The sequence below is a fragment of the Euleptes europaea genome, chromosome 3 (assembly GCF_029931775.1).
Source record: "Euleptes europaea isolate rEulEur1 chromosome 3, rEulEur1.hap1, whole genome shotgun sequence".
Classification (NCBI taxonomy): Eukaryota; Metazoa; Chordata; class Lepidosauria; order Squamata; family Sphaerodactylidae; genus Euleptes; species Euleptes europaea.
The window spans coordinates 119,468,805-119,481,716 of NC_079314.1; the positions used below are offsets into that span (position 1 = coordinate 119,468,805).

Consider the following 12,912-nt stretch of genomic DNA (forward strand, 5'->3'; position numbering starts at 1 on the left):
GTTCGCCGCTCATGTGGAGGAGTGGGGAATCAAAACCAGTTCTCCAGATTAGAGTCCACTGCTGTTAGCCACTACACCACGCTATACAGCCCCATTTCCTGTGGATTTGGAATACAGATGGACATTTCTCTGTGGGGCCCATCTGCGCATCTTGATGTGCTTTGTTAAAGGAGACACATGCTGGGAATCCCTAGCGAGTTGAGCAGAGTAGTCCTTCAAAGCCTTCTGGAGAAGGTGGGATAAAAAGCCATGCAAGCTCAGGGAAGATATTTCGGGCTTACTCATAAGAACATAAGAAAAGTCATGCTGAATCAGACCAAGGCCCATCCAGTCCAGCAGTCTCTTCACACAGTGGTCAACCAGGTGCCTCCAGGTGTCAGCTCAGGCGTCTATCCCTAGCATCCCATAAACAGACATGCTCAGGCAGGTGAACCTAAGCAATGCTAATTTATTAGGAGCAAAAAGACAGATTTAAGAAGTTGACTGCCTCTCACGCAGGAGAGGGCGTTAATAAAAGTAAAGCAGATGGGTTACAATATAAAAGCATTCAAAGCGAAAGCAGCAGTACACAGTGAAACCACAGGTTACTTTGGTTACTAAGAGATAACGGTTCTCACAGCATCAAAGCCATAACACGGAGACAGGATAAACAGGATTCGCAGCATGAGAACAAAACCTTGACCAGCAGCCAGAACCTGGCCTTGACAGGAAGCCAGCCTCTGGCCTGCAACTGCCAAACCCCTACTTCAGAAAAAGTAAAGGCCTGACAAACAAGTAAAAGCCCACAAACAAGACAACTGCAGCAGCATTACCCTTCCTGTGTTAAGAACATAAGAACGTAAGAAAAGCCCTGCTGGATCAGACCAAGGCCCATTAAGTCCAGCAGTCTGTTCACACAGTGGCCAACCAGGTGCCTCTAGGAAACCCAAAAGCAAGACGACTGCAGCAGCATTGTCCTGCTTGTATTCCCCAGCACCTGATATAATAGGCCTGCTCCTCTTATCCTGGAGAGAATAGGGATGCATCATGACTCGTATCCATTTTGACTAGCAGCTATGAATAGCCCTCTCCTCCATGAACTTGCCCACTCCCCTCTTAAAGCCATCACCAAGTTGGCAGCCATCACCATATTTTACCAGGAAGCCAGCGTGGTGTAGGGGTTAAGATTGGTGGTTTGGAGCAGTGGACTCTGATCTGGAGAACCGGGTTTGATTCCCCACTCCTCCACATGAGCGGCGGAGGCTAATCTGGTGAACTAGATTTGTTTCCCCACTCCTTCAGATGAATCCAGCTGTGTGACCCTGAGCTAGTCACAGAGCTCTCTCAGTCCCACCTACCTCACAGGGTGTCTGTTGTGGGGAGGGGAAGGGAAGGTGATTGTAAGCCGGTTTGAGTCTTCCTTAAGTGGTAGAGAAAGTCGGCATATGCAAAACCAACTCTTTATCTTCTCTTCTTATGGTTTTTGTGCCCGCCTGAGTGGAAATATTGTAGGTGTCGGAAACTGCCCTGTTCAAAGGTAGGTCTAAACCGGCACTCTTAAAACCCGATGTTCTCAGTCCCCAAAGAGGGCCCAGTATCTCTTTGGCCGACAAATGTTTGCTCACTAGAATTGCTTTGCTTCGGAGATAAGTGTCTTGGTAATGGGCAGTAATGGAGAATGAAATATCGGGAAGGAAAAGACAGTTTAAATGGGGTTTGTTGGAGCATAGCCACTGCTCTTAAGAGTCTCAGAGAAAGACTCCGCGTTGCTCCTTAGCTATTCTGTTTACCTCTAGAATTCAATCACTCCGAAGGCAGGGTTACCAAGGCCATAACTCCCCAGCACATGTCTCTACAAATATGAAGTGTCATGCAGGCAATATTTTTAGAAAAAGATGGGTGCATTTTTCACCAAAGAAGAAAATTAAAGGTCCATTGGCCTCTTCTCGCCCCCCCCATCCCCCTTTAATACCACAGTAAATGATTGACTCCCCTGTTTGCTTTTTCTCAAGGCTTGCTTGAGAGTTTTATGTTGATGTAATAGTTTTTGCCTTTGTGTATAGCTGTGCTTTTTAAAACAAGAAAAACCGAGCGGGGCCCGAAATCCATGTGACACAAGTGAAAAATGGAACAGTGGCGTTGAATTTCAATACCGCTGCTTTAGAAGGAAACCACACACTCTTTCCTCCGTGATTCCAAGTTCCTTTTAAAAAATTCTTGGCCTGTTCCCCTGGTTCCTCGGGGTCAGTTCCATGGGACAAATTTGGAAGATGGCTGGCGAACCCCACACCTTAATTTCCCAAGCCAATGACTGTTTGCCATTCAGCACACCTCCTCCTTAAGTCGGTAGTGCTGCCCTATTTCCGTTCTGGTTCTGCTCTTTTGCCCAAGTGGCAAAGGTCTAGCGGGTAGGGGCTGTGGGTTTGTGGTAGAGCATCTGCTTGGCATGCAGAAGGTCCCAGGTTCAATCCCCGCCATCTCCAGTTAATGGGACGAGGCAAGTAGGTGATGTGAAAGACCCCTGCCTGAGACCCTGGAGAGCCGCTGCAGGTCAGAGTAGACAATACTGACTTTGATGGACCAAGGGTCTAATTCAGTAGAAGGCAGCTTCATGTGTTCATGTGGGTAAGAATGTGATCCTGTGAATGTGATCGTCCGCTGCTTCCTTGCTTACTGCAGGAAGAGAAGTGTTTTAATACCTGAAAGTTCAAAGTGATTGATTTGTGGCAATGTAGCATTGGGGAGCTACATTCGTGCAGGAGAAGTATAGTTATATACTTCCAACTGGAAGTTCCCAAGGCAATTTACAATTCGGTAACATGCAATAAAACCAGTAAAGAGCTAAAGGTACAATAAAAATAAATTAAAGCAGTAAGAGTCAATAAAATACAGTAGACCTCAACAACTTAAATGACAGCCAGTGTGGTATAGTGGTTGAAGTGTCAGACTAGGATCTGGGTAGCCCAGGTTCAAATCCTTACTCTGCCATGGAAGCTTGCTGGGTTACCTTGGTCCAGTCACACACCTTCAGCCTAACGTACCTCACAGGGTCGTTGTGAGGATAAAGCAGAGGAGAGGAGAATGATGGACGCTGCTTTGGGTCCCCATGGAGGAGAAAGGCAGGATGTAAATAAAGCAAGAAAATAAAATACTATAAAATCAAAATACAACATTTTGATGCTACTCCTCCTACTTCACCCCATGCCTTATTGCTCTAACTTGGAGGATGTCTTGGCTGATCTTCATACTAATGTGGAAGGACTTTATGGAAGTGGTCACTTGGAACCTTTGTGTGTGGGGGGAGTTCCAAAGCTGGGGCGGCAAGTCAAGAAAAACTTTCTGGAGTTTCCCACCAGCTAAATCTCTATTAGGGCTTGGTTCATGAAAGAAGGCCCCCTGGGCTGACTTCAAGTCAAAAGGGAGATTGTGGAAGAAGGTGGAAGACGGCCATAGAAGTGGACATGCGAGTTTTGGTGCTATGACCCAAAAAGGCCCCTTCCGGGTTGCTACCCTCCCAATCTCAGAAGACGGGGGCACCCGAAGCAAGGACTCAGAAGATAACCATAATTAGGTAGGCTATTACTATGTGTAGGTGTGAAAGCTGGACAATGAAGAAAGCTGATAGGAAGAAAGTAGATTCCTTTGAAACGTGGTGTTGGAGGAGAGTGTTACGGATACCGTGGACTGCCAAAAAACCAAATCAGTGGGTTATAGATCAAATCAAGCCTGAACTGACCCTAGAAGCTCAAATGACTAAACTGAGGCTATCGTACTTTGGTCACGTCATGAGACAACAAGAGTCACTGGAAAAGACAGTCATGCTAGGAAAAGTTGAGGGCAGCAGGAAAAGAGGAAGACCCAACAAGAGATGGATGGATTCTATCAAGGAAGCCACAGCCTTCAGTTTGCAAGAGCTGAGCAAGGCTGTTAAAGATTGGATGTTTTCGAGGACATTGATTCATAGGGTTGCCATGCGTCGGAAGCGACTTGATGGCACTTAACACACACAGGTAAGGAAGTAACTTGATGGCACTTAGCACACACAGGTAAGGAAGTAAGCGGTCCTTATTTGGTAATATTGTAATCTTAGATTCTTTGCGCGCATCAGGACTCTAGCTTCTTTTAACACCGCAGGCATTGTGTCTTCCCGCAGTTAGGGAATCATCCAGTTTGTCAGCCCTGCCCTGGCCGATTTCTCTACCCACGAAGTACCTCCAGAAGTGGGTAACATCTGATCATGACCCTTCCGTTCTCTCTGAGGCATGTTTCATGTTTGAGCTGATACAATGTAGAGGTTAAGAGACCGAAGTGGGAAGAACCTGGTTTAACAGCTGTGAGCTCGCTCAACGGCCTTGAGCAAGTCAGCGTGCCTCAGCCTCCCCGTGTGTTTACATTACAAATAAAGATCAGGTGTCTGCCAAAGTGGTTTCTTGGGAGGACAGTACTGGCAGCAGAGGGAGATGTCTGAGTGCTGGCATTTAAAGCTGAATGTGAATTTATAGGTCTCTGTCTGATGGTTAGTTTTTACAAGGGAAGTTCTAAAATTTCTTTTAAATTATGGTTAATGATGTATTCGAGTGTTCTGCATGCTGCTTCGAGAGCCCTTGCATGTATTGATGCATACCTGTTCTCTCCAGGATCAGAGGAGCATGTCTATTATTAAGTGCTGTGAAACACAGGCAGGATAAGGCTGCTGCAATCGTCTTGTTTGTGGGCTTCCTAGAAGCACCTGGTTGGCCACTGTGTGAACAGACTGCTGGACTTGATAGGCCTTGGTCTGATCCATCAGGACTTTTCTTATGTTCTCAAGTTCTTATGAGCATGCCTACTATATTGGGTGCTGTGGAACATAGGCAGGACAATGCTGCTGCAGTTGCCTTGTTTGTGGGTTTCTAGAAGTACCTGGTTGGCCACTATGTGAACAGACTGTTGGACTTACTGGACCTTGGTCTGAACCAGCATGGCCTTTCTTATGTTCTTATATACACATACATTAAGCTGCCTTATACTGAAACCGTCCCTTGGACCATCAAGATCACTGTTGTCTACTCAGACTGGCAGCAGCTCTCCAGGATCTGCAGTAGAGGACTTTCACATCAGCTACTACCTGATCCTGAGCTGAAGATGCCAGGGATTGAACGTGGAACCTTCTGTATGCCAAGCAGGTGCTCTAACCACTGAACCACAGCCCCTCCTCAAGAAAGGGCTGAATATTCATGAACACATGAAGCTTTGACTCTTGAAAGCTCATACCCACCCAAATGTTAGTCTCTAAGGTGCTACTGGACAAATCTAACAGATCAGAACAGAGACTTGTCTTGACTCAAGTAGATTGTATTGGACTCTTAGACCAATCATAAGGTTGAATGGAAGACAACTGGAACCTTGAGGAAGGTCTAGATCTGACATGTGCCAGGCTCTGCAGGCTGTTGTGTGGACTTCATACTTTATAAACTGCACTGAGTCTCATTGGGATAGGTAGAACATCTAGATTCGAGTCCAGTAGCACCTTAGAGACCGACAAGATTTTTGGAGTATATGCTTTTGAGAGCCACAGCTCCCTTTGTCAAATTCATCAGATCTGACTCGGGGAGCTTTGACTCTCAAAAGTTTATGCCTTCCCCCAAAACCTGACTCTTGAAAGCTCATATCTCCAAAATCTTGTTGGGCTCTAAGGCAATACTGGACTCAAATCTAGCTGTTCTACTGCGAACCAACACAGCTACCCTCTGAAGCTATTGAAAAAGGTAGTAGTATATAAACAATCTAAGTAGAATACTTCAGAGAATTACATAATTTTCTCGATGACTTTAAGGTCAATAGCTTAGTTTGAACCACAGCTCTGCTGAGAATTAACTTTCAGCAGCAAAATAAGCATAATCATAATAACACTGTGGCTTGTGACCAAGCAGAAAAATAACCATCTCCATCCTATTCCTAACCACCTCTGACCTAACAAAGTACCAATCACACCTGGAGTGAGGGTCCAAGAATTCCTGGTCTGAGTGACGGACTTCCATAGCTTCCATCCTGTACTACTACTACTACGACAACTACTACTCCTTCTTCTCCTTTGTCTCCTTCTTGAGAAGGTGCAGAAAAGAGCAACCAAAATGATAAGGGGACTAGAGCAACTTCCCTATGAGGAGCGGTTAAAACGCTTAGGGCTGTTTAGCTTGGAAAGAAGGTGGTTAAGGAGAGACATGACAGAGGTCTATAAAATTATACATAGTTTGAAGAGAGTGGTCAGGGAGAAGCTTTTCTCTCTCTCTCCTAATACTAGAACATGGGGTCATCTGCTGAAGTTGGAGGGTGAGAGATTCAAAACAGATAAAAGGAAGTATTTCTTCACACAATGAATAGTTAAATTGTGCAGCTCCCTGCCCCAGGATGTGGTGATGGCTGCCAACTTGGAAGACTTTAGGAGGGGAGTGGACATGTTCATGGAGGAGAGGGGTATTCATGGCTACTAGTTAAAATGGATGTTAGTCATGATGCATGCCTATCCTCTCCAGGATCAGAGGAGCATGCCGAATATATTAGGTGCTGTAAAACACAGGCAGGACAATGCTGCTGCAGTCGTCTTGCTTGTGGGCTTCCTAGAGGCACCTGGTTGGCCACTGTGTGAACAGACTGCTGGACTGGATGGGCCTCGGTCTGATCCAGCAGGGCTTTTCTTATGTTCTCCTCCCCCTCCCCCTTCTTCTCCTCTCCTCCTCCTCCTCCTTCTTAATATTAGTTCCTGGGTAAATCCTCTTGGCTCAGCATCCAGACTGGCATGTCTCTCCGCCATACTCTGAACCTGTGATCTGCCGTGAACTCAAAACCGTGTGTCAAAATGAAGTTTGTTGCTCATACTAATGATGCCTTGGATTGTTAAGTGAAATATCGTTTAATTTGCTGCAGGCTGTTCACGCTCTTTGCTTGCCTCTTGTGCTTCTTGGGGCACGAATGCCAAACTCTTAAAAAATGAGTCTTTTTTGTTGCCAGTCACTTTTGTTTTAATTGCTTTCTGATTAAGCATTTCCAACACTGCAGGGGAACTGGGGGTGGGGTGGGGGGTTGACTGATAAAATTAAACAGAATTGCTGAAGCATTTATCAGCCGGTTGGTTTTATTAAATCGTGTCTCATAGAAGGACACTTTTAATACTGTGTCAGATGTAAAATGGTTGTGTTGCTTTATGGACTAATTTGGCTCTTGCCTTGGCTTCAATTCTATATTTACTCTTCGGGAATGTATAGAAATCTTGATGAATTAGAGCTAGTGAACTGTTCTCCTCTGATTCTTTCTATTCCTGGTTGGCAGATGGATTACATAGTGGGTTGACCTGTGTGCAGATGTTGCTATCTTGGTGTAATGCTTGTGAAGATCAAGTCCAAGGTAGAAGAGTTGGTTTTTATATGCTGACTTTCTCTACCACTTAAGGAAGAATCAAACTGGCTTACCATCACCTTCTGTTCCCTTCCCACAACAGACACCCTGTGAGGTAGGTGGGGCTGAGAGAGCTCTAAGAGAGCTGTGACTTGCTCAAGGTCACCCAGCTGGCTTCGTGTGTAGGAGTGGGGAAACAAACCCAGTTCACCAGATTAGCGTCCGCTGTTCATGTGGAGGAGTGAGGAATCGAACCCGGTTCTCCAGATCAGACTCCACCGCTCCAATCCACCACTCTTAAAAACTACACCACGCTGGTGTAGTATCATGTAAAGGTAAAGGAAGTCTCCTGTGCAAGGCCCAGGTCATTACTGACCCACGGGGTGATGTGACAACCCAACTTTTACTTGGCAGGCTGTTTACAGGGTGGTTTGCCATTGTCTTTCCCAGTCATCTTTTCTTAACTCCCCGCAATTTGGGTACACATTTTATCGACCTTGGAAGGATGGGAGTCTGAGTCAACCTTGAGCTGGCTACCTGAAACTGACTTCCGTTGGGATTGAACTCAGATTGTGAGCAGAGCTTTTGACTGCAGTACTGCAGCTTACCACTCTGGACCACAGGGCTCAATAGTGTCATGTAGTGGCAAGTAAATAATAAATCCCTTCTCAAAATTTGTGTTCACCAGAAAGCCTTTGGTTTAACCCTTTAATCTTCATTCCCTCCGGAAACTAAGCCCAAGTGCGTGTAAATAGACTTAACACACATTCTTCGACTGCTACATTCCCTTCCATTGTCCTTTCTTTTCCGATCGGTTTCTTTTTGCTTTGTTATGCTGCAGAATGCTATTTTTTTTCATGGCGCTGTAGGATTGCTAGTAATATTTATATTAACCAAGGGCAAAAACTGATGCTAAGCAAAGCACGACAGATGTGTGGAAAGTCAGTTAACGTGCCATGCATTTCCCCCCCTCAGGTGTCAGCAGTAGATTCCCTGGAGGGACCCCTCCTTCAAGTGGAGGGATTGAGTGACCTAAGGTTGGAGCTCCATAGTAAGAAGATGAACATGCACCTGGTCCTAATAGATGAATTGCACCGCCATCTTTACATCAAATCTACCAGTAGAGTTGGCCAACAGAGCAAGGAAAAAGGGAGAATAAGGTTTGTTTGAGATGGTTCTCATATGGTTAAAAAACATCTTTCCTGGTGTGTGGGGTGGACCACTGTCTTAGAATGGAGCGCGTGGACCAAACTAAAGCTTAGTGGGTTTTTTTGTTTAAACTAAAATTGGCAGTACAGGCACACCTGGTTTCATTGCACGTCACTATCTTGCACCTCACAGGTACTGTGCTTTTGAGGAAATCTGTTGCCATCATTTTCCCAACAGCATGGGCTTACTTCATGTCTCTTGTGTCACATTTTGGTAATTCTGGCAATATTTCAAACTTTTATAGGCACTGGGAAACAAAAAAAATCCATGTGGCTCGCTTTATTGCAGAGGCTGGATGGCCATCTGTCAGCAATGCTGATTCTGTGACCTTAGACAGATCATGAGAGGGAGGGCATCTTGGCCATCTTCTGGGCATGGGGTAGGGGTCACTGGGGGTGGGGGGGAGTTAGTTGTGAATTTCCTGCATTGTGCAGGGGGTTGGACTGGATGACTCTGCAGGTCCCTTCCAGCTCTATGATTCAATAATTGCAGTAGTCTGGAACAGTACCTGCAATATCTCCGAGGTATGCTTGTACTCCTATATCAGGGTGCACCAATTCCCCCTCCTTCTGCAGCTCTCTACTAGGTTGTTCCTGAGGGTCCACTCTTTTTCTCCCAGGACTTGGGAGCTCCCCTGGAAAAGGTGCCAGTACTCAGTACCGCTGAACGCTGTCACAAATAGAGCCCTGGTGACAATCCAGTTGCTTGGAGGAAAAGCTGCCCTCACTTGCTTTACTCACCAATGTCCTCCTTCAACAAGGCATGTAGAAAGGTGGTGCCTTTCTCATGAAAATGTCTTCCCCAGAAGCACTGCAGGACTGTTTTTGTAAGATCTCTCGTATCTTACTTATTCAGTGTCAGAACAGTGTTCTTTCTGTCAACCCACGCTTCTCTAGCCTTGCTGATTGAGATTGGTGGGATTGAACTTGGGATCTTGGACATGCAATGCTTGGGCTCCGAGTCTATTTCCCTTTTCCCGGCTCCAGTATCAACTTCCTAGTTACGGGTAAGACAGAACTGAAACATTTTTCTGTCGGAAAAGTCAGCAACATTTAACAGCTCAAGGATGGAGGTTGGTGGTAGGAAAATGGTACTGCTTTTGGAACCTGTGTTATATCTCCTTGGTAAAAAGAACTGTTGTTCGTGCTTGAAGAGAGAACATTCCCCTGGACTCCAACTTCACAATAAAAAGCAACAATTTCCTGGAAGAAGCGGCTTCTTTGTTTGGAAGGGCTGCATTCTGCTCAGTGGCACCTCCGCTTTTTTGGTGGTGGCTGCAGAATTTTCATAAAGGTTTCCGTGGCTTGAGGTTATCTTAAATTTCATTTCTTTGCAGCTCACTTGTGAAGGACGCCTCTCCTCTGCCTCTTCTTGATGTGACTAACTTGTCCACTCCTCGCAAGTTCCTCGACTCCTCTCATTTCAGCACTCCAGGGAACTCCAGTGGTGAGCATCAAAATAACGGGCATGTCCATACACTCCTTTTGCAAAATTTGTGAATGTCTTTATCAAGCCTGGAAGGTCAGGGGACTAGAGCAACTTCCCTATGAGGAGCAGTTAAAACACTTAGGGCTGTGTAGCCTAGAAAGAAGGCAGTTTGAGAGGTCTATAAAATTATACATGGTATGGAGTAAGTGGAAAGGGAGAAGCTTTTCTCCCTCTTTCATAATACCCACAACAGACACCCTGTGAGGTAGATGGGGCTGAGAGAGCTCTAACAGAGCCGCGACTAGCCCAAGGTCACCCAGCTGGCTTCATGTGTAGGAGTGGGGAAACCAACCCAGTTCACCAGTTCACCGCTCCAAACCACTGCTCTTAACCACCACACCACGCTGGCTCTCTCTGCTGGATCAGACCTCCATCTAGTCTAGCATCCTGTGTAACCCAGTGGCCCACCTGTTCTTCTGGAGGTCCAACAACAGGGCAGAGAGGCTGAGGCCTTCCCCCGATGTTTACTGCCTGTGAATGTGGAGGTTCCCTTTAGTCACCATGGCTAGTAGCCACCAATAGACCTCTTCTCCATGAACCTGTCTAACCCCCTTTTAAAGCCATCTCCCCCTATGGCCATCAGTACTTTTTGGCTTTTTGAAGAAGAGTTGGTTTTTATACCCTGGCTTTCTCTATCTTTAAGGAGGCTCAAACCATCTTACAATTGCCTTCCCTTCCTCTCCCCACAACATACACCCTGTGAGGTAGGTGGGGCTGAGAGAGTTCGGAGAGAACTGTGACTAGCCCAAGGTCACCCAGCTAGCTTCATGTGTAGGAGTGGGGAAACAAACCCAGTTCTCCAGATTAGAGTCTGCCGCTCATGTGGAGGAGTGGGGAATCAAACCCAGTTCTCTAGATTAGAGTCCACCGCTCCTAACCACTACACCACACTGGCTCTCAAACTTGAGAAGTTTGTTCTTCCTATGGTGTAGTATAATGTAAGTTTTCCATGCTGGTCTGCAAAGCTGACCTCTTCTCCCTGCAGGATTATGCCATATTTGCATATATATAGCACAGGTGCGATCTGCGATAGTTATCCATAAAAGATTCCATTGAGAATGAATGGTACTTGGGGTGTGTTGGCTGATGCAGAGCTGCTTCAGATTCTCTTGTCCTAGGATGCTGAATTTTCCAAAGATTGTGCATGGGGAATGCAGACGACCAGACCTTTTATAGCCTTATTTATCAATGGGCAGGGCCAGAAAATTGTTGACAGGGTTTCATGTGCTCCTGCCTCTTGGTGCTTTATTACTGGTGCGTCGGGCGCAGGTGGGAGTTCGGTGATGGAAATTGTGCTGGCGAGGGGGTTTCAAGAACTCTCAAACTAGACCAAAGGGGCCCGGTGAACCTCTGTCCTTCGGATAAAAAAAAAAGCTGGTGGAAGCAGGGCATAATCGGGGGAAGGCATAAATTATGCAGAGTATTGCGTAAAATTTTACTAGCAGCCCATAAAAAGCAGACAGCTCGTGAAATACGCTCTGATAAATAGTAGCAAAATTTGATCACCCACACACAATTGGAAAAAAGGAACAAGACCCAAGAGAGTGTTCCTGAGGTTATGTGTTCTTAGAGGTGATTTTCTGGTGTGAGGGGGTGCGGCTCGAATGGTTACGATACCCCTAGCTTCTGTTCTCCTCCTTTTAAAATGCTGCATCCTACAGTTTGTTTGGCCCTTGGGTTAGTGAATGGGGAAAGCATATGGAGAAAATTGCCCTTTCATTGGAGGGTGACAAGTTAACGAGGGTAAATGTTTCAATTTTCGAGGTGTTTAAATTTGGTGTAAACACCTGTGTGTTCCGGAGAAGATGGAGAGGGGATAGGACAGTGATGGCGAACCTTTTAGAGACCGAGTGCCCAAACAGCAACCCAAAACCCACTTATTTATCGCAAAGTGCCAACATGGCAATTTAACCTGAATACTGGCCCGAGCCCTCTGCTCCCCTCCAGCTATGCCATGCTGTGAGCTATGCTTCCCTCCAACCTAGCTCCTCTTCAACCCCAACACTGGAATCACCTTCGCCACAGACTCAACAGGCTGCCGTCCGCGCCGCACTCTCACGCTGCATGTGATTCCCCCTGCCACATGTGACAGGAGAGGGAGGAAGCGCTCCCATTGGGCTGCTGGGCAGAGGGGCGGGTGATGTGAGAAATGCCCTCAGGTGCGTGTGGAGAGGGGGAGAAGAGCAGCCTGGCCCCACGTCTTTCTGGCTTTCTAGTAATGAACTCAGGCGAACTCTGCTGGGGCGACGGCGCGTGTGCCCACAGAGAGGGCTCTGAGTGCCCCCTCTGGCACGCGTGCCATAGGTTCGCCACCACTGGGACAGGATAACCATCTTCAAGTACTTGAAGGACTGTCATATGGAGGAGGGGGCTGAGTTGTTTACTGTTGCCCCAGAAGGTCGGGCCAGAACCAACGGGGGTTGAAGTTAAATCACAAGAGTTTCCGGCTAAACGTTAGGAAGAAGTTCTTGACAGTTAGAGCAGTTCCTCAGTGGAACAGGCTTCCTCTGGAGGTGGTCAGCTCTCCTTCCTTGGAGGTTTTAAAGAAGAGGCTAGATAGCCATCTGTCAGCAGTGCTGATTCTATGACCTTAAGCAGATGATGAGAGGGAGGGCATCTTGGCCATCCTCTGGGCATGGAGTAGGGGTCACTGGGGGTGTGGAGGGGAGGTAGTAGTGCATTTCTTGCATTGTGCAGGGAGTTGGACTAGGTGACCCTGGTGGTCCCTTCCAACTCTATAATTGTATGATTCTTTTGTTTGTGCAATGATGATAAGAGGACTGTGGCTTTTCTCCTTGACTGTCTTATATTGGTGCAAGGGCATGCTAATGTCAGGATTTATCTAGATCTGCAGTGCTATAA

The 12,912-nt window shown here is 46.5% G+C and overlaps 1 protein-coding gene across 1 annotated transcript in view; it reads left to right on the plus strand.

The window, feature by feature from the left end:
* EXOC4 (exocyst complex component 4) overlaps nt 1–12,912 on the plus strand; it is a 471,090-nt gene that overhangs the window by 51,246 nt on the left and 406,932 nt on the right. The window contains exons 4-5 of the mRNA XM_056846731.1: nt 8,329–8,513; nt 9,899–10,008. Coding sequence (XP_056702709.1) covers nt 8,329–8,513; nt 9,899–10,008 — 295 coding nt within the window. The remainder of the gene's footprint in view (nt 1–8,328; nt 8,514–9,898; nt 10,009–12,912) is intronic.